Source organism: Salvelinus fontinalis, unplaced genomic scaffold, assembly GCF_029448725.1.
Source record: "Salvelinus fontinalis isolate EN_2023a unplaced genomic scaffold, ASM2944872v1 scaffold_0713, whole genome shotgun sequence".
In the NCBI taxonomy this organism is placed as follows: Eukaryota; Metazoa; Chordata; class Actinopteri; order Salmoniformes; family Salmonidae; genus Salvelinus; species Salvelinus fontinalis.
The window spans coordinates 1-24,570 of NW_026600922.1; the positions used below are offsets into that span (position 1 = coordinate 1).

Genomic DNA, 24,570 nt, shown 5'->3' on the forward strand with positions numbered 1-24,570 from the left:
TCAATATTGATCTACTTTTGAGGTTTGAAAACATCTGATCATCACGTGTGTGTTTAGTGCAGGGAACACCTCACCTCACTGATGTCATGCTGTCTCTGCATCTTGGTCTCAAAGGCCGATTTGTTCTGGGTTAGCTGCTCGTACTGTCAACACAACAAGTAAGAACAACTAGCGTTCACAACACAATATACCGTCTATAGCAGTAGGACTGATCCCGAACAACATTTCAACTTGGCTCAATGGTACAAGGTGGTATCAGCTATAACGTTAGTAACAAACTGACAGTTGTCATGAGACATTCATACAGGTAGAGTGTGATTGCTAACGTATATTGACAGACAGACCTTCTGCATTCATTAGCCAGTGAGAGTGTATTATTCAACGACAGGTAGCCTAGTGGTTAGAGCATTGGGCCAGTAACCAAAAGGTTGCTAGATTGAATCCCCGAGCTGACAAGGTAAACATATGACGTTCTGCCCCTGAACAAGGCAGTTAAACCCACTGTTCCCTGTTAGGCCGTCATTGTAAATGAGAATTTGTCCTTAACTGACTTAAAAAAAAATACAAATTCTCACCTTGAACAGCATTTCTTGTCTTGTCCCCTCCAGCTGAGGTTCCAGCTGCAGGTTCTTCTCTGGGAGAGAGATGACCAAGACATGTCAGTGTGTGTCCCAGGGCAGCAGTGAACTCAGCTTCAACACTTCCCCACTTTCTAGCACACACTCATTTCACTACCTGCCCACATGAACTGACTGAGGATCTGTGTAACCATAGCGATTACGAGCTTGACACCAAAAGTGTCTCTCTGGGGACAGTTTGAGCATTTGGGCTCTCTGGGGAGAGTTAGTGATTTTGGGCTCTCTGGGGAGAGTTAGTGATTTTGGGCTCTCTGGGGAGAGTTAGTGATTTTGGGCTCTCTGGGGAGAGTTAGTGATTTTGGGCTCTCTGGGGAGAGTTAGTGATTTTGGGCTCTCTGGGGAGAGTTAGTGATTTTGGGCTCTCTGGGGAGAGTTAGTGATTTTGGGCTCTCTGGGGAGAGTTAGTGATTTTGGGCTCTCTGGGGAGAGTTAGTGATTTTGGGCTCTCTGGGGAGAGTTAGTGATTTTGGGCTCTCTGGGGAGAGTTAGTGATTTTGGGCTCTCTGGGGAGAGTTAGTCATTTTGGGCTCTCTGGGGAGAGTTTGTCATTTTGGGCTCTCTGGGGAGAGTTTGTGATTTTGGGCTCTCTGGGGAGAGTTTGTGATTTTGGGCTCTCTGGGGAGAGTTTGTGATTTTGGGCTTTCTGGGATAGTAGCGCTTCATCTCCTTACTGAGTCAGATGAACTCATAGATAAAAAATGTTAAGTCTCTGTGTGCAGTTTGAAGGGAGTTGTAGGTCGTTTCTGGAGCCGTTGCTAACTCGCGTTAGCATGACTGGAAGCTCATAATAACCATGGTCCTTGCTCTAGCATTTGTTTGTGTGTACATGGTGGGTCACAAGAAAACACTAAAGGCTTTGGCTATACAGTGTCACCCACTGCCCAGTCAAGTTTAGCAAACACCACTAGTGTGTAGGGAGACTCACTGGCCATGTCCACGATGCTGTTGACCAGCTCCTCCTTGTCAGTGGTGACCTGTTTGAGCTGGGGCAGACACACAAACAACTCCAGCAGCACGTCCTCCTGCTCACTCATGTCCTTCAGCTGGGACACACTGGGGACAATACACACACAGTCAGTCAGTCAGTCAGAGAGGGATATGGTGGGACAGATGGATGAAATCATACCTTGAAGGCAGAACCCAGTGTGTCAGAGTGAGCAATGAGCTGTCGCCCACTCTCAGCTATGATGTGGGCGTGCCGCAAGGGTCAATACTGGGGCCCCTCCTGTTCAGCCTGTACATTAATGATCTGCCTTCTGTCTGTACTGGGTCTGAAGTTCAAATGTATGCAGATGATACAGTGATATATGTGCATGCAAAGAGCAAACAACAAGCTGCACAAGAACTCACTACTGTAATGGTCCAGGTTACAAAGCGGCTCAGTGACTCATGTTTGCATCTCAATATGAAGAAAAAAAAAAAGTCTGCATGTTCCTCACAAAGAGGACAACTGATGCTGCTGAGCCAGATGTGTCAGGGGAAAAGCTCCACGTGGTATCCGATTTTAAGTACCTTGGAATCATACTTGATTCCAACCTCTTATAAAAAGTAGGTGAACAAGGTAACTCAAATAACGAAATTCAACTAAGCTAATTTGCGATTCATGCAAAATTGTTTAACTACAGAGGTAGAAAAACTGTACTTCAAATCTATGATACTCCCCCACTTAACATACTGCTTAACTAGTTGGGCCCAAGCTTGCTGTACAACATTAAAACCCATTCAGTCTGTCTACAAACAGGCTCTCAAAGTGCTTGATAGGAAGCCCAATAGCCATCATCACTGTTACATCCTCAAAAAGCATGAGCTCCTGAGTTGGGAAAATCTTGTGCAATAAACTGATGCATGTCTTGTATTCAAGATCCTAAATGGCCTGGCTCCTCCACTCAGGACTTTGTTAAACATAAAACCCAAACCCATGGCAGCAGATCCACAAGGTCTGCCATGAGAGGTGACTGTATAGTTCCCTTAAGGAAAAGCACCTTTAGTCAATCTGCTTTCTCTGTGAGAGCTTCCCATGTCTGGAACATACTGCAATCAGACACAAACAACTGCATCACCTATCACATCTTCACAAAAAAAACATGAAGACATGGCTAAAGGTCAATCAGATTTGAACATAATCCCTATCTTTGTATTGCCTCTTTCCATGTTGTCTATAGCTTGTGTGGTGTGGAAACACTGTTGCTTTTACATATTTTGTTTAGTTGCTTTCTGTGTTATGTTTCTCTGTCTGCGTGCTACGTGTTGCTTGTTCTATGTTTCTCTGTCTGCGTGCTACGTGTTGCTTGTTCTATGTTTCTCTGTCTGCTTGCTACGTGTTGCTTGTTCTATGTTTCTCTGTCTGCGTGCTACGTGTTGCTTGTTAATATGTTGCTCTGTCTGCGTGCTACATGTTGCTTGTTCTATCAGTGCTCTGTCTGCCTGTTGCTTGTTATATGTTGCTCTTTCTGCCTGCTACGTGTTGCTTGTCCTATGTTGCTCTGCATGTGCTTACTGCTCATTGTTTGTCTGTATTGATATTGTCATTGTTTTTAATAACCTGCCCAGAGACTGCGGTTGAAAATTAGCCGGCTGGCTAAACTGGCACTTGTAAAAATACAAATAAATAACTCAAACACGGGAGAGGAAAACGCTAATATGTAGGTTGATGTGGGATTAAGTGATGGGAACCCAAACATGAAGGTTCAGAATTGGAATACAATATAACTTTATTGTCCAAACAAGATGGAATATCCCTGATTATCATTGGCTGTCAATTATTTACATGCCTATCCGTGAAAGCTGGTGGGACGAGGTATAGGAGGACGGGCTCATTGAAATGGCTGGAATGGAATACATGGAACAAAGTCAAATATGTGGTTTCCATATGTTTGATACCATTCCAGCCATTACAATGAGCCTGTCCTCCTATAGCTCCTCCCACCAGTCTCCACTGAAACCTATATACATATCATTATATCTAAACGTTTATTTGAGTCGTGTCCTCATACGTTACATTTGGACTCAGCGGCCCAAAAAGTGGGCGACGTATTAAACTCCAGTGGCAGAATGCACATACCTCATTTCAGACAGCTCAGGAAATGTTTCAGGAATCTCAGGCATCTTGTACATGTGGCCGTTCAACCCAGCCTGTTGCAGACAGAGTGATATCACGTCTTATGTAGCTAACCAACACATAAAACAAGTAGCTAAGCACTTGACCATCACAGCAGTACTCCAGTACAGAAGCTCTAGTCCGCAGGTGACTGACAGGCCTCAGTGCCTGGCAACAGTTGTTAGGGTATTGTGTGCTTAGGGCTGGTGGTGGTGAGGTGTTTTGAAAATAAAGTATAATAATATAATAGATGCCCCCAATGATTCTAACTAGAAGAACAGGTCAGTATGTGGCTATTAGTCTGTCCTGATGAAACATTGCTACATTAAACCTCTTGGGGCGTCTAAACTCCATGCCAAGTAGTCTCCTTAACTTATACATTTAGGTATTATGTCGGTATTAGCCAGATATCTACTGGGTAAACTACACTTCAATGAACCTGTGGTAGTGCGTTTACCTGGGAGTCTGCGGTGGGTACAGGGAGAGGCAGGTCGGTGATGAGGCCGTAGACAGGGGCTGCTGCCCAGGGAGGGCAGTGACCGTGAGCTCCCTCTACACCCGCGTGGGGCATGGGAGGAGGGGTGGGGCCCACGGGGCACAGCCCGTAGTGGAAGCTCTGTGTGGGGTAGGGAGGCATTCCCGACGGCTTGTACATGTTACTGCACCACAGAGAGAGATGGCAGGGAGGAAAGATGGGAGAAACAGAAAGCTGATGAGACTGGGTTCCCTTTCTGAAGAAACTGTACTCAGGTAAATGACACTAGTCACTGAGCTAGTCTTTCTGCCTCCTTGTATCCTTCACTGTAAAGCTATGGCAGTTATTATGGCCGTCTCATGTGACTTTTTACACCTTTTGATCGTCCTTTCATTGCATATTACATGCAACCCAAATAATTTGCCTTCAACGGCCAACAAAATTACATGATGACATGTTATGTGTGTGTGTGGTACTGACTAAGGGAAGCCGGTGGGGCCAGACGTCAGGACCGGTGGACTCTTCCAGAACTCATCCAGGAGACTCTGGATGACTTTGCCCAGATCTGAGTGCATTCCAAACTGAGAACAAATTAACATAGGCCTGTTAGCTTCATGACAAGCACATGAATACCAGATATTTGCCTCCATGTCAACACCTGCCCTTATACAGACAATGAACTAGTACCGAAACAAGTATAAATACCTAGAGAAAAACATAAAATGGTTACCATTCAGATCACCACAGATTTTGCTACCCTTGTCTCTTGTATTGTTGACGTAGACCTAAATAACATCAGATCTAGTTGAGAAGTACTTACATTGGTAATGAGGGGGCTGGTAACCATGGTGCCATTGTTGCTGTCTACCAGGTGATGTCCTACTGGAGGGTACACACTGACTACTGGTTTCTCCTGGGGAAACTGAGGCGGAAGCAAGCTGCAGAGGATGAGAAAGAGAAGAGGGAGATAGGGGGGAGAAAGGTAGAGAGAGAGGTCATTGAAAGTGATAGTAGCCTATGAGTTCTGAGGGTTTGAGTCCTATTGATCCTGCAAGAAATAATCAACAAGTCAGACATAGCCAGGTAAATGTAAGATTAACCTAGCTCTACTGTAAACCAATGGCAGGATGAGCTATTGGGGTTTACATACATGTTGACACTGATAGGACAACATGCTCATTTGTTGATGCTAAAACGTAAACATGTATGCATCTGTTAATGCTAACTCTGTAAACGTGCAGCTCACTCACATGTTGACGCTGATGGTTGAGTTGTTGACTGTGAAAGGGATTCTGTACTCCACATCTTTCTGGATCTCTGCTAAGCTGTAGGAGAAGAAAACCGAAACGTATAACGTTAGATACAAACCAGTTTATCCACCTTACACACAATACTTTGAAAGGTGCCAACACGTCAATCCAAAACGTATTTAGCTAGCTAGAATATTGAAAAAGATAGTGACATACACGTTATACATTAGACATATTGTTCATATTAGTTACATAACGTTACAATTATGTCACCTATAAAGTTAGGCTGAATATCTAGAAGAGAGCTGAGAGGCATCTCTCTCTAATGTTACTTGTAAACAATACATAATACTTTAATCTGACCTAGTCCCATCAACTGTCGGTGTTGCGATGAGGGGGAATAACGTCAGCTAGCTAGCTAGACATCGCACGATACACACTAATTACACCTTGTGACAACGCTTTAAATAGTAGCAAATACTTTAGCTAGATATCAAGGCTGACAAGCCACGGATTAGCCATAACTAGCTAGTTAGCATTGCTAGTACGTGATGTTGATTTACCTGGAGTGGGCAGCTTTGAGAGACTCGATCTGCCGTTGTCTTTGTTGCTGCAAGCTATTTAGAGGTGGGAGAGGTCCGGAACCCTTGGATAAGGGGAAAAGCCAGTTCATCCTATTCTGGCTGGGCACGAGCTTGAACTTAATGACTAGCTAGCTAATGAATTACTAAATCACTATCCAGCCTCAACAAGAACAGACGAGACAGACAAGGGAAGGAGAAAACCCCGTCGAGATGTAGCCAATGTTCGCTAACCTGTACCTTCTAGCTACTTGCACAGCGATAACTCGGGTTGGCATATTTTAGATGGTCGTAAAAAATAACTATTCAGTTTCTCCGCTTGAAGCATTTATCCAAAATTGGCACTGTCATTCTTGGTAAGCTTAGTAGCTACCGAGCACACAAACGGATAATAGGAAGACAACAACCCTCGTTGTGTACGAGCATGATTAAGTAGTTTGCGTACTACCTCACTGTACACGAAGAAACCAGGAAGGTAAATTGACAAGTATTTTTGTGAAAAAAAGTAACTATACATGAGACATATGTTTAAAAGGAAGAACATTATTTATGCAAATGTAACATAATTGTAATGTTTTTTTTTACATTCTCCGCATCTGGAGTTGAGAGGTCAATGCGCATACTTCAGTGACGTCACCGTATGTTTTACAGTTTGTACCACAGCATTCCTATGGTTTCTACTGTCACTACAAAGAACATCGATTGGGCAATGGGGGAAAAAATACTCTAGAAGATTTAAGAACTGCACCTCTAATTAAGTTAACATTACTTTATCATGACCTAGTGAAAGAATACATTGCATGTGTTCACTCTTATATAAGCCTAATGATAAAGTAAATACTATGATAACAGCCGGCACATAACCGTTATTATGCCACCTACTATTGACATTACATATAATCTATACACACTGGTTGTTATCAGTGTTCTTGTTTTATTTACACAGAAGGTAGAGTTCTGACTGTATTAAAATCACATATCTCCTATACAACGTCATAGCAAGGCTGACAACAAGAACATTAAACAGTATTGAAACTGTTACTGTGATAAACCATGTATTAACCTGAACTAGAGGACATGATTCATACATGTTAATATTGACAATATTTAGAGCTAACCACTCTGATCATATTCCCTCCCTCAATGCTCCACAAGGAAGCAAAGAACGGTCATCAATGGCAGAAAGCGGATGAACTGAATCATTACTCAAAGCCCGCTTCGCGCTCAGAAGGGAATATCGCATCTCATCATCGTGGGTAGCGAGACCAAACACTTTAGAAACACATTTCTCAAGTCAAGAACTATAGAAATGATCCCTGAAAGTATAGTCTTAATTGAAAATGGGGCGAGCGAGGCTAGCGTATATCGGAGCTGTTATTTTCACTAACGGTTTCCCACCGTACAAAGAGCACACTATAGGACCACGTGGCCGAAATGAAGCTTATCGGGCTACTTTTCATCAATAGGTCACATATGGAATCAGTTATTGTCGTGTTTTATGCCCAAGAAAGCTTCACAAAATACATTTTCAAGTTGCTCCACAATAGAACTTTGCAAATGAGGGAGGTGCCAGAAGGTACTCATTGCAGTTGTTATGGGACTGGCATTGGCTGAAAAAGTCAATGGCCTACAATAGAGAAAATCAAATGTAGAAATCAAATGTAATTGAAAAGGTAGAGTTCTGACTGTATTAACATCACATATCTCCTATACAACGTCATAGCAAGGCTGACAACAAGAACATTAAACAGTATTGAAACCAACTGTTACTGTGATAAACAATGTATTAACCTTAACTATAGGACAAGTTTGGTATAAGTTAATATTGACAATATTTAGAGCTAACCACTCTGATCATATTCCCTCCCTCAATGCTCCACAAGGAAGCAAAGAACGGTCATCAATGGCAGAAAGCGGATGAACTGAATCATTACTCAAAGCCCGCTTCGCGCTCAGAAGGGAATATCGCATCTCATCATCGTGGGTAGCGAGACCAAACACTTTAGAAACACATTTCTCAAGTCAAGAACTATAGAAATGATCCCTGAAAGTATAGTCTTAAGTTCAAAACGTGCGAGCAACGGTAGGCCATGTTGGCGCAATCATTCTGACTGCCGGTTTCACAGCTCCCTCCCTCACTGTCACTACCTACAGTCGCTTCTCACTGTAAACAGAGCGCGATACAGCAGCACGTGGCAGCAGCCTTACTGACTTTTTTTTCTTCAGGTATCACATTGTATTAAATGAAAGTAACAGTTCATAATCATATCATATAATTTACTGGCTCACAAAAAGCACACATGTCCCAGATTCACAGAATACATTCTCTAGTTTCCTAAAATTAAAAAATGGGAGGTACCTACCAGAGGCTGGTCAGCTTTTGGGCGACTATGACCATTGGCTGAAAAACCCTGTGGTATACGTTAGATAATATAATTCTTGTTTTATATTGAACACAAATATAAACGTAACTAGAACAATTTAAACTAGTTTACTGTGATAGTTCATATAAGGAAATCGTTCAATTGAAATAAATAAATTACGCCATAACCAATGCATTTCACATGACAAAGGTGCCTTCTCAACCCCCTCTTGTACTCCCTGTTCCCCCTATGACTGCGTGATCACGCACGCCTCCAACTCATTCATCAAGTTTGCAGATGACACAACAGTAGTAGGCCTGAATACCAACAATGATGAGACACCCTACAGAAAGGAGGTGAGGGCCCTGGCGGAGTGGTGCCTGGAAAATACCCTCTCCCTCAACGTCAACAAAACGAAGGAGCTGATCGTGGACTTCAGGAAACAGCAGAAGGAGCATTCCCCTATCTACATCGATAGGACCGCAGTGGAGAAGGTGGAAAGCGTCAAGTTCCTCGTAATACACATCACTGACAATCTGAAATGGTCCACCCACACAGACAGCATGGTGAAGAAGGCGCAACAGCAATTCGGCTTGGCGCCCTAAGACCCTCACAAACATTTACAGATGCACAATTGAGAGCATCCGGCTGTATCACCGCCTGGTACGGCGGTGCACAACTGCACCGCCCGCAACACGCAGGGCCCTCCAGAGGGTGGTGCGGTCTGCACAACGCATCACTACGGTCGCACTGCCTGCCCTCCATAGACCTGATGTCACAGGAAGGCCAAAAAGATCATCAAGGGCATCAACCACCCGAGGCACTGCCTGTTCACCCCGCTATCATCCAGAAGGCGAGGTCAGTACAGGTGCATCAAAGCTGGGACCGAGAGACTGAAAAGCAGCTTCTATCTCAAGGCCATCAGACTGTTAAATAGCCATCACTACCAGGTTACCACCCGATTACTCAACCCTGCACCTTAGAGGCTGCTGCCCTATATACATAGACATGGAGTCACTTTAATAATGTTTGAATACTTCTTTACTCATCTCATATGTATATACTGTATTCTATTCTACTGTATTTTAGTCAATGCCCCTCCCGACATTGCTCGTCCTAATATTTCTTAATTCCATTCTTTTACTTTCAGATGTGTGTATTGTTGTGAATTGTTAGATACTACTGCACTGTTGGAGCTAGGAACACAAGCATTTCGTTACACCTGCAATAACATCTGCTAAATATGTGTATGTGACCAATACAATTTGATTTGACTGAGCATGGGCCCACCCACTGGGGAGCCAGGCCCAGCCAATCAGAACAAGTTTTCACCACAAAAGGGCTTTTTTACAGACAGAAATACTCCTCAATTTCATCAGCTGTCTGGGTGGCTGGTCTCAGATGATCCCGCAGGTGAAGAAGCCAGATGTGGAGGTCCTGGGCTGGCGTGGTTACACCTGGTCTGCGGTTGTGAGGCCGTTTGGACGTACTGCCAAATTCTGTCAAACAACGTTGGAGGTGGCTTATGGTAGAGAAATGAACATTCAATTCTCTGGCAAGAGCTCTGGTGGACATTCCTGCAGTCAGCAAGACAATTGCATGCTCCCTCAAAACTTGAGACATCTGCGGCATTGTGTTGTGGGACAAAACTGCACGTTGTAGAGTGTCCTTTTATTGTCCCCACCACAAGATGTAAGGATCATGCTGTTTAATCAGCTTCTTGATATGCCACACCTGTCAGGTGGATGGACTCGCTTGGCAAATGAGAAATGCTCACTAATAGGGATTTAAACAAATTAGTGCACAAAATTTAGGAGAAATAAGATTTTGGTGCATATGGAACATTTCTGGGATCTTTTATATCAGCTCATGAAACATGGGATCAACACTTCACATGTTGTTTATATTTTTGTTCAGTAGAGTTGTACTGCAGCTGAAAAGTTGGCATTGTGGACATCATTGATATGATGAATGGAAATAGATGATCTGTCTTTTTCCAGCGCAACATCAAAGATGAATAACAGCGCTGAAATGACATTATTAAACTATTGCATCAATGTAATACTATGAAATGTTTGTTTAATTTTCACTTTAACAAGATTAAGAGTACACCACTCTGTTCATATTCTGGTAATGTGTCATTCACGAACTAGTTGGCTCTAAGAGCCAGCTTTTGTAGGTGAACGTTGGGAGCCGGCTCGCATATCAGAAGAGCCAAATCTATTTATAAAAATTAAGATATTAATAAATAAAATATTTAAATGAAGAGTTAACTATAACCACTAATAAAATAATATAGGCCTAACTGCTCAAGCGCACACATTCATTCTGTCTGCTCAGACTAACAGCCTCATCTGTTGTTCCTGTCAATCAGACACGCAGCGTCAACCAAAGATGCGTAAGGGAGGGCCGAGCCAACTCACTCACAGTCACACACTTAGCAGCCGAGGAGAGAGAGGAAGGACAGCTGTGAAAACAACAGCTGGAAAATGAGTCGGAAGCACAGTAGCATTTGGACATCAAGGCGGTGGCCCGTTCCTGTAGGTTCATGCTCTACAACATCCGCAGAGTACGACCCTGCCTCACACAGGAAGCGGCGCAGGTCCTAATCTAGGCACTTGTCATCTCCCGTCTGGATTACTGCAACTCGCTGTTGGCTGGGCTCCCTGCCTGTGCCATTAAACCCCTACAACTCATCCAGAACGCCGCAGCCCGACTGGTGTTCAACCTTCCCAAGTTCTCTCACGTCACCCCGCTCCTCCGCTCTCTCCACTGGCTTCCAGTTGAAGCTCGCATCCGCTACAAGACCATGGTGCTTGTCTACGGAGCTGTGAGGGGAACGGCACCTCAGTACCTTCAGGCTCTGATCAGGCCCTACACCCAAACAAGGGCACAGCGTTCATCCACCTCTGGCCTGCTCGCCTCTCCACCACTGAGGAAGTACAGTTCCCGCTCAGCCCAGTCAAAACTGTTCGCTGCTCTGGCACCCCAATGGTGGAACAAACTTCCCCACGACGCCAGGACAGCGGAGTCAATCACCACCTTCCGGAGACACCTGAAACCCCACATCTTTAAGGAATACCTAGGATAGGATAAAGTAATCCTTCTGACCCCCCCCCCCCCTCTCCCCTTAAAAGATTTAGATGCACTATTGTAAAGTGGCTGTTCCACTGGATGTCATAAGGTGAACGCACCAATTTGTAAGTCGCTCTGGATAAGAGCGTCTGCTAAATGACTTAAATGAAATGAAAATGAAATGGATGCATTTTAATAATGTAGACAATCTCAGTGATGCCAGAGCGATTGATGAGGCTCTTCAAAGAATAACCTCAGCAGCAGGGAGGGACAGCCCCAGCAGTCAGCTGGCTCAGGCACCAGGGCAACAGGAAGAAGAGGGATCAGATGGAGCAGAAGCACCACCAGTAGTGCCACAAACGTCTGCTGTTTGGATGCTGTTTGACGAGAGAGCAACTGGGGATGCAGCACGAAGGAATCAATCAGCAGATGCCATAATGGAGGTCCGATCCTATTTGGAGGAGCCCCTCCTCAAAAGATCTGCAGATCCTCTGAGCTGGTGGAAGAACAAGGCCTCTGTCTACCCATGGCTTACTAAAGTCATGACAGGGAGACTCTGCATAGTGGCCACATCAGTTCCCTCTGAGAGGGTCTTCTCGAAAATGTGACAAATAATTACTGAGAGAAGAAACCGCATCAGCCGCTCGAAAGTGAGGCAGCTTGGATTTCTGAATGCAAATCTCTCATAAATGCAAATATGGTCAGCATTGCTGTGTGCTGCTGGTTATAACATGGCAATAAAGTAGAGAGAAAAGAGGGACCAGTTTCATTGTCACGCCCTGACCATAGATTGCTTTGTATGTTTCTATGTTTTGTTTGGTCAGGGTGTGATGTGGGTGGGCATTCTATGTTGTATGTCTAGGTTGTCTATTTCTGTGTTTGGCCTAGTATGGTTCCCAATCAGAGGCAGGTGTCAGTCGTTGTCTCTGATTGGTAGCCATATTTATGTAGCCTGTTTTTCTTTGTGTTTTGTGGGTGGTTATTTTCTGTGTCTGTGTTTCACCATACGGAACTGTCTCGGTCGTTTATCGGGGTATTGTTTTTGTTCATTGTTCTAGTATTCTTACTAAAATGGATACTTACCATGCTGCGCATTGGTCCTCCTCATTCCAACGACGAGCGTTACATTCATGTTTTAAGTGGGATGATGCAGTTTTGCACGTTATTTATTTTTCTTTGATATGGTGCAATATTCTATTATTATGTTGTTCAGATTGTATTTGTTTTAAATTGTTAAATGTATATGCTCTTTGTTTATATACATTAAAAAAGTTATACTTTAAATGCACATGTGTAATAGCATCCTTCTTTTTTACATTCAATTTGTGGGATGCTGCAGTTTTGCAAATTGTTATTTATTTTTCTTTGATATGGTGCAATATTCTATTATGCTGTTCAGATGGTATTAGTTTTGAACGGTCAGATTTATAGGCACTTTGTTTATATACATCAAAAAGTTATACTTTAAAAGCAAATGTTTAATAGCATTCTTTTTCATAACAAACCAATGCATTTTAAATACATTGTGGTTAAGGTAGAGTATGATTTCATTTAATAATTTAATTAGAATTGTTTTAACACCAATCATAGTCAAACTATCGCAAACCGTTTGACTTGAAAAATACAAACCATATTTTTTTAAAGAGCAGCTTGGGAGCCAAAAGAGCCGGATCTTTTTGGTGAGCTGAGACGGACAAGCAGGCTCACTGAAAAGAGTCGGAATGCCCATCACGATCATATGCTCCACAAGGAAGCAAAGAACGGTCATCAATGGCAGAAAGCGGATGAACTGAATCATTACTCAAAGCCCACTTCGCGCTCAGAGGGGAATATCGCATCTCATCATCGTGGGTAGCGAGACCAAACACCTTAGAAACACATTTCTCAAGTCAAGAACTATAAAAATTATCCCATTGGTTGAACACGTCAGTGACCCACAATAGAGAAAATACAATTTAGATATAACACGTAATTGAACAATTTGAGTTCTGACTGGATTGGTATGATGAATAGAGATTGCTTTGTACTACATTTCCTATTTTGATTTCCTTGGGCTCCCGCGTGGCTCAGCAGTCTTAGGCACACCATCTCAGTGCTGGAGGTGTCACTAGTTGCACTAGTCACTGGTTCGATCCCGGGCTGTAGCAACCGGCCGTGTTCGGGAGTCCCATAGGGCGGCGCACAATTGGCCCAGCGTCGTCCGGGTTCGGGAAGGGTTTGACCGGGTAGGGAAGGGTTTGACCGGGTAGGCCGTGATCGTAAATACGAATTTGATCTTAACTGGCTTGCCTAGTTAAAAGGTAAAAAAATGCATTACCACGTTGGACATTAAACAGCTTTGAAGCCAGTTAAACTATTTTCATGAATTAATTACTGACATCCAGAAGTGTTGCCAAAGTGTAAAACTAATGAATCATTCGATATTTAACACTATTTAGAGCTAACCACTCTGATCATATTCCCTCCCTCAATGCTCCACAAGGAAGCAAAGAACGGTCATCAATGGCAGAAAGCGGATGAACTGAATCATTACTCAAAGCCCGCTTCGCGCTCAGAAGGGAATATCGCATCTCATCATCGTGGGTAGCGAGACCAAACACTTTAGAAACACATTTCTCAAGTCAAGAACTATAGAATTGATCCCTGAAAGTATAGTCTTAAATAAGTTGAGGGCGAGCGAGGCTAGCCTATGTTGGAGCTGTTATTTTCACTAACGGTTTCCCACCGTACAAAGAGCACACGATAGGACCACGTGGCCGAAATCATGCTTAATCGGGCTACTTTCATCAATAGGTCACATATGGAATCAGTTATTGTCGTGTTTTATGCCCAAGAAAGCTTCACAAAATACATTTTCAAGTTGCTCCACAATAGAACTTTGCAAATGAGGGAGGTGCCAGAAGGTACTCATTGCAGTTGTTATGGGACTGGCATTGGCTGAAAAAGTCAATGGCCTACAATAGAGAAAATACAAGAAAATCAAACGTTGAAATCAAATGTAATTGAAAAGGTAGAGTTCTGACTGTATCAATATCACATATCTCCTATACAACGTCATTGCAAGGCTGACAACAAGAACATTAAACAGTATTGAAACCAACTGTTAATGTGATAAACCATGTATTAACCTGACCTAGAGGACAAGTTTGGTACATGTTAATTTTGACAATATTTAGAGCTAACCACTCTGATCATATTCCCTCCCTCAATGCTCCACAAGGAAGCAAAGAACGGTCATCAATGGCAGAAAGCGGATGAACTGAATCATTACTCAAAGCCCGCTTCGCGCTCAGAAGGGAATATCGCATCTCATCATCGTGGGTAGCGAGACCAAACACTTTAGAAACACATTTCTCAAGTCAAGAACTATAGAAATGATCCCTGAAAGTATAGTCTTAAATAAGTTGAGGGCGAGCCAGGCTAGCCTATGTTGGAGCTGTTATTTTCACTAACGGTTTCCCACCGTACAAAGAGCACACGATAGGACCACGTGGCCGAAATCATGCTTAATCGGGCTACTTTCATCAATAGGTCACATATGGAATCAGTTATTGTCGTGTTTTATGCCCAAGAAAGCTTCACAAAATACATTTTCAAGTTGCTCCACAATAGAACTTTGCAAATGAGGGAGGTGCCAGAAGGTACTCATTGCAGTTGTTATGGGACTGGCATTGGCTGAAAAAGTCAATGGCCTACAATAGAGAAAATACAAGAAAATCAAACGTTGAAATCAAATGTAATTGAAAAGGTAGAGTTCTGACTGTATCAACATCACATATCTCCTATACAACGTCATAGCAAGGCTGACAACAAGAACATTAAACAGTATTGAAACCAACTGTTAATGTGATAAACCATGTATTAACCTGACCTAGAGGACAAGTTTGGTACATGTTAATATTGACAATATTTAGAGCTAACCACTCTGATCATATTCCCTCCCTCAATGCTCCACAAGGAAGCAAAGAACGGTCATCAATGGCAGAAAGCGGATGAACTGAATCATTACTCAAAGCCCGCTTCGCGCTCAGAAGGGAATATCGCATCTCATCATCGTGGGTAGCGAGACCAAACACTTTAAAAACACATTTCTCAAGTCAAGAACTATAGAAATGATCCCTGAAAGTATAGTCTTAAATAAGTTGAGGGCGAGCCAGGCTAGCCTATGTTGGAGCTGTTATTTTCACTAACGGTTTCCCACCGTACAAAGAGCACACGATAGGACCACGTGGCCGAAATCATGCTTAATCGGGCTACTTTCATCAATAGGTCACATATGGAATCAGTTATTGTCGTGTTTTATGCCCAAGAAAGCTTCACAAAATACATTTTCAAGTTGCTCCACAATAGAACTTTGCAAATGAGGGAGGTGCCAGAAGGTACTCATTGCAGTTGTTATGGGACTGGCATTGGCTGAAAAAGTCAATGGCCTACAATAGAGAAAATACAAGAAAATCAAACGTTGAAATCAAATGTAATTGAAAAGGTAGAGTTCTGACTGTATCAACATCACATATCTCCTATACAACGTCATAGCAAGGCTGACAACAAGAACATTAAACAGTATTGAAACCAACTGTTAATGTGATAAACCATGTATTAACCTGACCTAGAGGACAAGTTTGGTACATGTTAATATTGACAATATTTAGAGCTAACCACTCTGATCATATTCCCTCCCTCAATGCTCCACAAGGAAGCAAAGAACGGTCATCAATGGCAGAAAGCGGATGAACTGAATCATTACTCAAAGCCCGCTTCGCGCTCAGAAGGGAATATCGCATCTCATCATCGTGGGTAGCGAGACCAAACACTTTAAAAACACATTTCTCAAGTCAAGAACTATAGAAATGATCCCTGAAAGTATAGTCTTAATTGAAAATGGGGCGAGCGAGGCTAGCGTATATCGGAGCTGTTATTTTCACTAACGGTTTCCCACCGTACAAAGAGCACACTATAGGACCACGTGGCCGAAATGAAGCTTATCGGGCTACTTTTCATCAATAGGTCACATATGGAATCAGTTATTGTCGTGTTTTATGCCCAAGAAAGCTTCACAAAATACATTTTCAAGTTGCTCCACAATAGAACTTTGCAAATGAGGGAGGTGCCAGAAGGTACTCATTGCAGTTGTTATGGGACTGGCATTGGCTGAAAAAGTCAATGGCCTACAATAGAGAAAATACAAGAAAATCAAACGTTGAAATCAAATGTAATTGAAAAGGTAGAGTTCAGACTGTATTAAAATCACATATCTCCTATACAACGTCATAGCAAGGCTGACAACAAGAACAGTTTTGAAACTGTGTTATGGTAATAACATATTTAATAACCTCAACTACAATATATGTACCACAGAAGTTAATATTGACAATATTTAGAGCTAACCACTCTGATCATATTCCCTCCCTCAATGCTCCACAAGGAAGCAAAGAACGGTCATCAATGGCAGAAAGCGGATGAACTGAATCATTACTTAAAGCCCGCTTCGCGCTCAGAAGGGAATATCGCATCTCATCATCGTGGGTAGCGAGACCAAACACTTTAGAAACACATTTCTCAAGTCAAGAACTATAGAAATGATCCCTGAAAGTATAGTCTTAATGTATCCATGGGCGAGCGAGGCTAGTCTATGTCGGGACAAGCATTTCCACTAGCGGTTTAATCTAAATTTGCATTGTCTGCGAGATTTACCGATGTAAATATACACCTATTCATGCACACAAAATACTTTTGATAAAATGTACGCCAAATACTATAATAATATATAAAATTGATTAATATTATGTGAATGTCAGTACCCACAATACCTTGCTGTTGACTGTTGCGGCTGAGCTGGAGGTCAACTTAATATAATGATGTACTTGTTTGTAAATTTAAAACATGACCCTATTGAAAAATGTGTTTACATATGTGTATTTTTTCGCTTTATTATAGTGAAATCTGCACGAGAAGTTTCGAAAACATTATATTTACATGGTGGAATCGATTGACGAGCGTACTGGTGCGTTGGAGAGAATTGTCCTGACGGAATCATAAGAACGAATTTCTCGTTCCACTTTTCAAATGAATGGCGCGCTACGCCACAAATTGATCTGCTTGCGAAATAACGGCACAATAACATTAATATAAAGATGTGATAAAATAAGTAAAAACTCATTCATTGAAGCATTATTAAACGTAGCTAGCTACACAAGCTGGTGCACGGCCGTAATTATAGAAATACGTTTTAATGTGTCAACCTGGCAAAACTTTACTGAGTAACGTTATCTGACACAGTGGGAGGCTATGAATTTGCGTTAGCTAGCGTAGCACAGATATCTAGCCAACTAACAGCTACATCTCATTTTTCGCTGAACTTACCAGCAGCCACAGGAGACTGCTAAGGACGCTCATAATAATGTCTAGAACGACGAATTGAAACAAACTGCAGTCTTTAAAAATAAAAAAACATACAATTTGACGATTGAAAATGTAGCTACCCAGCGCTGCCAAATCAAGTTATATAATTCATGTTGCAGGTGCATGTCAGTTAATAATTGTGAAAAAATGTAAAGCCCAAGTGCGCATGTCCATTCTATGTAGTTGGCTGAAAAAACAAATACAGTATGTAATTATGCTAAACAGCCTTTGTTTCCTTCAAAATTCTTTATTCGTGCCTTAATCACGCTTTTCATTTGCATTCTGTCAAGTTCTTTTCACACCAACCATACACTTCACCGCTTGGTTGAGGGAATAGTCGAGAAATGTTTTTATATGTTCTATAGCTTCTAATTTAATGCAAATACGCAGCGTAACTATAAATCAGTTAAGTCAAACCATTTAAGTTATTTAATATTCAAACTAAATACAGAGATACACATTGAATCGTTGAACATAATTAAATCACTATCATGCTTACTGGTCAAAACTTAAAATCAAAACGTCTGCTCATAATATTGCTGTTAAGTAGATGTATATTGCAAACAGATGAATAATTCAATAAATAAATACAATCATTACCAATTGAGGTGAAATGTTGGTCAATTACATAGTGAATCAAGGAAACCTAGGTTGCACAGTACACTGGGAGGAGGGCAGGTCAGCAACGAAAAGGTCAAATACAATTTGTTGCTAGAATGGAGTTAGTTTTGACAGGGAAGACATGTAGAAAACAAGGCACACATGAAAAAAAGTTATACTTCTTCCCTAATCATTACAAACGTAACACACACACACACACACAACAGACAGAAGACAAGGAGTCTTAAAAGAATATCATGATCTTGCTCTCTCTTTCTCTCTCTCATTTGGAAGATCATCAATTGCAAGCATTTCAAAAACATACTACTATTGCTTCATTGTAGAATTCATTGCATTTGTAGGCTATGTATTGATTTTTACTATATAGCCAGATGGCCCAACTTGCTGCTGAATATATGCAAGTAGGCCTGTGTAAACTGGAAAAAAGCATGAATAGAAAAATACATGATTAAGACATTAAGATTTCAGATTCTCTTGCCTTCTCCCATAGCTTTCTCTCACTAGTAAAGGCATTTGATACAGATACTACACTTGACCATGCAGGCTCTTACTGTATTGTAAGTCACAGTCTTTATTTGACAATTATTATATATTATTATATTACAAACCTTAATGTGATACGAGCATTTTTTTAAACCATAAATCGTTTTATATTATGAGTAATCAGAGATTAGTTACAACTTTCTGTGAACTGTAATTTTTGTTGTGCTTATTCAAATGCTTGGTGAGTACTGCTTAAATACTAGGTGCAGTAATGTAGGCTATACATCACTGGCCTACTTGCAATGGGAGGAAAATGGATTGCGGGATTGATCCACGATTGGATAAACTGGACAACTGAAACCAATGAGATGTCTGTTGCAAAACGGCAGCTTCTCTGCATGCTAGTGGAGGGGATGGTGGCTTAGAACGTAGACTTAGAACCACAATCTTCCCCTGCAGATTGTTCATTGAATCCTTCACCTCCAGTCCCCCTCAACCTCTTTTCCTTGTCTTTATTCTCACCTTCATCATCCTATTCTCCTCATCTTCATCCACTTCTTCGTCCTCCTCTTTCTCTTCTCATCATCCTCTTCCTCCTTCTTTAAACCCTAGCCTGGAACCTCCTCCAGAGTTGGCAGACCTGTTTCCTGGCCTCGGCACGCAGGCAGATGGGGAAGGAGGCATGTTGTTTCCTGTTCACCTGGTAAACAATGACAATGGTACCATTAAACAGGGAATATACCCGGGATGCAGAAGATAGACTAATACACAGGCCTGTGCTTATTTCTTGTAGCCTGGTCCCAGATCTGTTTTATGCTGTCTTTCCAACTCCTATGGTCATTGTTTGGTATTAGTTGGTAAGGCAGCACAAACAGATCTGGGGCCACACTATATTTCTTGTAACCATACTGGAAGAGATTGTAGGGTATTTTAAGTTATTATCATCGGATACGTGCATAGATGCACCATAGTCCTGATATGCTTCTGTCGGTGATCAGAAAGGACTTGATTGGTCTTAAAGTGATATTGTGTCAATCTATCCAGATCTTTTAAGTATAAAGGGAATAGGTAAGCGGTTATAGGTCATCGAGACAGACAGAGCTGCGGTTCGCAGGTCCATTGAGAATAGGTCAGAGGTTATAGGTCATCGAGACAGACAGAGCTGCGGTTCGCAGGTCCATTGAGAATAGGTCAGAGGTTATAGGTCATCGAGACAGACAGAGCTGCGGTTCGCAGGTCCATTGAGAATAGGTCAGAGGTTATAAATCAAATCAAAATCAGATTTGATTAGGTCAGAGGTTATAGGTCATAGATGAGATAAGAGATGAGTGGATTGTGGGTAATACTTATCTGCCAGCTAGCTCCTTCTTCATACAGGACTTGAAGGAAGTGAATCGCTCTGCGGTTTTGTAGCCCTGGGGTTTGCGAGCAGCAGAGTGGGAGAAACAGATAGGGTGGGAGAAGCGAGACAGAGAGAAGGAGACAGAAGGAGGGGGTATTGGGATGCTGTTAGTCAAAGGGAAGCCAGGACGATGAGGACAAGAGAAATAGAACAGTAACATTTCAGACTCAAGACCCATGCATAGGACATCAACTTAGAACTTGATTGATTGGCGTAGTATTAGAATGAATTCATACCTATTTCCTGATTATGCAACTGTCATGTGTAGGGCCTAGGAGTTTTCTCTGACCACATGCCTTATCTGACTAGGAAAAACTCTGGGCCCTAGTCATGATGACTATTGTAACTGTTGTAACTTCACATTCCACTAGGGGGCAGTAAAATACTTTGGAAGTGCAGGGAAGGTAGTCATTTACAACACCACAAGACCTCCATATAACTGTGTAACTAGATTTGCTCTAGATAAAGATCTTAAAACTGCCACCACTTTTATGGCTGTCAACTAAAGTTAACAGTCAAAAGCTAGAATCAAATTACATTGTCCAAGTGTAACATAAAATAAAATGAGACCATGTCAAATTTCTAGTGATGGAAAACCAAACTAGATCATTCTGACTTTTCCACGCAATTTCACTTTCTCCCTATCTCTCACTCTTCATAACTCTCCTCTACCCCCCCTCTCTCTCTTCATCCTTCTCTCTCTCTCTCTCTCCCTCTCTCTCTCTATCCATCTTTCTTCTCTCGCCTTTCCCTCCCACCTTACCCCCCCTCTCTCTCTCACTCAAATTCTCCCTTCCCCTTTCCCTCTCTCTACCTCAGTCCTCCCCCCTCTCTCTGTCCCTACCCTCCCTCCGCGGTGCAGCCGGTCCTTCATAATGCCGATGAACTCCTTGTAGCTCAGCTGGTCGTCGTGGTCCACGTCAAAGATCTTGAAGATGGTGTGGACCAGGTGACGTGTCAGCTTCAGGCCCGTGGCCACGTACACAGCCCGCCCAAACTCATCTGAGACAGAGCGAGAGCGAGAGCGAGAGCGAGAGCGAGAGCGAGAGCGAGAGAGAGAGAAGGGGGGTGGGGGATAGATAGAGGGGAGAGAGAGGGAGAAGGGGTGGGAAAGTGAGAGAGGAATAGAGAGACAAGATACAGATGGGAGGGAGAGACAGAAAGAGAGGGGGATAAGAAAAGAGAACAAGACAGAGGAGAAAAGTAACCTACAGCCATTATTCACAAGAGACTATTGAGCGAAAGGGAAATATCTCCACAGATATGAAATCCTAAAATGGGGGCTTACCTTGGCCAATGGAGCGACTGGCAAAGTTGTACATCTGCATGGCGATGGCAAAGTCCTCCAGGTTGTTGAGGAACTGGAAGAAGGAGCGGAACTCGTCGAAGGTGATGCCCTGTGAAGGAAAAAGACAGGGGATCCCATATAAGTGTGACACACGGAGCGATCATTAACGGACACGGAGTGACAGACAGCTCTTCCAGGTCTCGGAATAGGGGGGATGCTTCAAGCTCAAACCCATTGGTGATGATGGTCAAATTGGTGATGATGGTATGATCATGTGACCTTTGACCCATGCAACTTTGGCCCCCTTGACTGTAGGGACTAGGACTGGGAATGACACAACCATGCTACACATTTAATACGTTTGTGTATCAGCTATGAATGTGGTTCCTGAGTGGTTCCTTCTGTAGACATTGTGAGATCTGATCATCTGTGCAGCGCCACTGCAAAAATAGAGGTTCACAGGTTTCACAAGTTTAACGCAAACCTTTCTGGGATTTCGTCCTTGAATATCAAACTTCATTATCAGAAATGTAGACACACACTGGTTTGCAGTTTGGAACATGTAGACATATATTAGTTATGGGCCTCCCGAGTGGCGCAGTGGTCTAAGGCTGTGCCACTAGAGATCCTGGGTTCGAGTCCAGGCTCTGTCACAGCCGGCCGCGACCGGGAGAGTCGGCACACAATTGGCCCAGCGTCGTCGGGTTAGGGGAGGGTTTGGCCGGGCAGGGATGGTCTTGTCCCATCGCGCACTAGCGACTCCTGTGGCGGGCCGGGCACAGTGCACACTGACACAGACGCCAGGTGTACAGTGTTTCCTCCGACACATTGTTGCGGCTGGCTTCCGGGTTAAGCGGGCGTTGTGTCAAGAAGCAGTGCGGCTTGGTTGTGTTTCTGAGGACGCACGGCTCTCGACCTTCGCCTCTCCCGAGTCCGTACAGGAGTTGCAGCGATGCGACAAGACTGTAACTACCAATTGGATACCAGGAAATTGGGGAGCAAAAGGGTTAGAAAAAGAAGACCTATATTAGTTAGTGGTGGTCGTTCCATTGAGCAAGCAGAGCTTATTGGCTTTGATGGCTGGAGCCCAACGTTCCACAGGAGGTGAAGGCATGCTCCAGTGACCACCAATAGTCTGTCTGTAGGTATCACTCATTTCAGCCCGAGCTGCATCACACTAAAACAAAGAATAAAAGAAAGGTATGAGACTCAGGAGGCTGGTCACACCTTAATTGGGGAGGACAGACTCATGGTAATGACTGGTTCAGAATCTGTGGAATTGTATCAAATACATCAAACACATGGTTTCCATGGTTTCCAGGTGTTTGATGCCATTTCCACTTGCTCCGTTCCGGCCATTATTTAGAGCCGTTCTCTCCTCAGCAGCCTCCACTGGAATTAGAGGCTGTAAACGTCCTCATTTTAAACACCCTTGGCTGAGGTTAAACCTCCCCAAGTAATCTCCTTTACAAAACCCGTTAGCTAACACAGGTAGCCTGCTGCTAAGGTTAAACCTCCCCAAGTAATCTCCTTCACAAAACCCGTTAGCTAACACAGGTAGCCTGCTGCTAAGGTTAAACCTCCCCAAGTAATCTCCTTCACAAAACCCGTTAGCTAACACAGGTAGCCTGCTGCTGAGGCTAAACCTCCCCAAGTAATCTCCTTCACAAAACCCGTTAGCTAACACAGGTAGCCTGCTGCTGAGGCTAGCAAACACAGACCAGAAGCGAACAATGCTCTCTAAATCAGCACCGTGTGTGTGGACAGACAGGGAAGTGTTTAACCGTCTGACTAACTAGGACCTGTTGGAACTTAAAGTGGGAGATATGTAACGATGGGGAAAATGCCTTAGACAAACAGAGTGGGTGTGCCAGTGTGTATCTGTCTGCAAGGTCAACAAAGCCATTCCGGGCGAGTGGCCCTTACCTGCCTGGTCCTCCTTTGATGCCCTGTGAACCCGAAATGCCTCCATACAAACAGACAGGAGCCAGCCACCCTAGTGATACCTACAGACAGACTGGGCCATAGAGTAATCTAGAAAAGACTATTGGTGGTCACTGGAGCATGCCTTCACCTCCTGTGGAACCTTGGGCTCCAGCCTTCAAAGCCAAAAGCTCTGCTAGCTCAATGGAACGACCACCACTAACTAATGGATGTCTACATGTCCGACACCGCAAAGCAACGATCGTCTACGTTTCTTACTGAGACTTCTGATTAATGGATGAGTACGGCAGAATGCCTGGCTGAGAGTGGACTTGTTGAACTGAGTGGGTTACCTAACTAGGCGTATTCAGGAAAACACCTGCATTGGAAGAAGGCTTATAAGATAGAAGTAGACTAATTGCTTCAGTTAAAACTGTACGGCCCACCAACAGTATGAGAAACTGATCTTGAGTGGGCTAATTGACTGAGCTAACTTGTAAATCTTTTGACATCGTGTAAAGGTATGTTTCAGCTTCTACCCCTAAGCCATAAGACTGCTGAACAATTAATCAAATACACACCCGGAATATTTGCATTGACCCCCCTTTGTTTCTACACTGCTGCTACTCGCTGTTAATCATCTATGCATAGTCACTTTAACCCTACCTACATGTACATATTACCTCAACTACCTCGACTAACCTGTACCCCGGCACATTGACTCTTTACCGGTACCCCCTGTATATAGCCCAGTTATTGTTATTTTATTGTTACTTTTTTTTAACTTGAGTTTATTTAGTATTTAGTCAAAATGTTCTTAACTCTATTTTCTTAAAACGGTATTGTTGGTAAGTAAGCATTTCACGGTAAGGTCTACACCTGCTTAAATACCATTTGATTTGATTTGATCAGGCATGGGTGAAGAACCAGGGGTCCATTCAAAATGAGTCAAGACAACAGTGAGGCAGAGCA

The 24,570-nt window shown here is 42.9% G+C and overlaps 2 protein-coding genes, 7 non-coding genes and 1 pseudogene across 17 annotated transcripts in view; all 10 read right to left on the reverse strand.

The window, feature by feature from the left end:
- Positions 1–38: 38 nt before the first annotated feature.
- On the reverse strand, positions 39–6,508 carry LOC129847118 (vacuolar protein sorting-associated protein 37A-like). The gene is made up of 9 exons (XM_055914927.1): positions 6,024–6,508; positions 5,461–5,535; positions 5,031–5,148; positions 4,691–4,791; positions 4,193–4,394; positions 3,700–3,770; positions 1,564–1,691; positions 576–634; positions 39–143 (listed from the first exon to the last, which is right to left on the reverse strand). Exons 1-9 carry the CDS (start codon positions 6,131–6,133, stop codon positions 54–56), a joined length of 954 nt encoding a protein of 317 aa, XP_055770902.1. The 5' UTR covers positions 6,134–6,508; the 3' UTR covers positions 39–53.
- A 649-nt stretch (positions 6,509–7,157) lies between these two features.
- LOC129847126 (small nucleolar RNA U3) lies at positions 7,158–7,373 on the reverse strand. Its single transcript, XR_008758385.1, has one exon. It is a non-coding gene; the product is annotated as a small nucleolar RNA U3 (small nucleolar RNA).
- A 512-nt stretch (positions 7,374–7,885) lies between these two features.
- Positions 7,886–8,101, reverse strand: LOC129847127 (small nucleolar RNA U3). The gene has a single exon (XR_008758386.1). It is a non-coding gene; the product is annotated as a small nucleolar RNA U3 (small nucleolar RNA).
- Positions 8,102–13,203: 5,102 nt separating this feature from the next.
- LOC129847124 (small nucleolar RNA U3) lies at positions 13,204–13,404 on the reverse strand (annotated as a pseudogene).
- A 518-nt stretch (positions 13,405–13,922) lies between these two features.
- Positions 13,923–14,138, reverse strand: LOC129847123 (small nucleolar RNA U3). The gene has a single exon (XR_008758384.1). It is a non-coding gene; the product is annotated as a small nucleolar RNA U3 (small nucleolar RNA).
- A 522-nt stretch (positions 14,139–14,660) lies between these two features.
- On the reverse strand, positions 14,661–14,876 carry LOC129847128 (small nucleolar RNA U3). Its single transcript, XR_008758387.1, has one exon. It is a non-coding gene; the product is annotated as a small nucleolar RNA U3 (small nucleolar RNA).
- A 522-nt stretch (positions 14,877–15,398) lies between these two features.
- On the reverse strand, positions 15,399–15,614 carry LOC129847129 (small nucleolar RNA U3). The gene has a single exon (XR_008758388.1). It is a non-coding gene; the product is annotated as a small nucleolar RNA U3 (small nucleolar RNA).
- Positions 15,615–16,136: 522 nt separating this feature from the next.
- LOC129847122 (small nucleolar RNA U3) lies at positions 16,137–16,352 on the reverse strand. The gene has a single exon (XR_008758383.1). It is a non-coding gene; the product is annotated as a small nucleolar RNA U3 (small nucleolar RNA).
- Positions 16,353–16,865: 513 nt separating this feature from the next.
- Positions 16,866–17,081, reverse strand: LOC129847121 (small nucleolar RNA U3). Its single transcript, XR_008758382.1, has one exon. It is a non-coding gene; the product is annotated as a small nucleolar RNA U3 (small nucleolar RNA).
- A 1,027-nt stretch (positions 17,082–18,108) lies between these two features.
- Positions 18,109–24,570, reverse strand: part of LOC129847119 (calcium uptake protein 3, mitochondrial-like) — a 49,309-nt gene continuing 42,847 nt past the window's right edge. For 7 of the 9 annotated variants that reach the window (XM_055914937.1, XM_055914928.1, XM_055914934.1 and 4 more), the window contains 4 exons: positions 21,676–21,784; positions 21,232–21,389; positions 20,336–20,400; positions 18,109–19,688 (listed from right to left, as the gene is read on the reverse strand). In XM_055914937.1, the coding sequence (XP_055770912.1) occupies positions 19,682–19,688; positions 20,336–20,400; positions 21,232–21,389; positions 21,676–21,784 (339 nt within the window). In that variant the 3' untranslated portion in view covers positions 18,109–19,681. Of the gene's footprint in view, positions 19,689–20,331; positions 20,401–21,231; positions 21,390–21,675; positions 21,785–24,570 lie in introns of those variants that run through there. The other 2 variants (XM_055914930.1, XM_055914936.1) reach the window with 2 other exon arrangements.

What these genes read in the sequence shown, in the direction of transcription:
- LOC129847118 (XM_055914927.1), bottom strand. Translation starts at nt 6,133, where the DNA reads ATGAACTGGCTTTTCCCCTTATCCAAGGGTTCCGGACCTCTCCCACCT. An exon ending in TCAACCATCAGCGTCAACAT is followed by an intron (nt 5,149 to 5,460) that starts GTGAGTGAGCTG and finishes CATCCTCTGCAG; the next exon opens with CTTGCTTCCGCCTCAGTTTC. An exon ending in GACAAGAAATGCTGTTCAAG is followed by an intron (nt 144 to 575) that starts GTGAGAATTTGT and finishes TTGTGTTGACAG; the next exon opens with TACGAGCAGCTAACCCAGAA.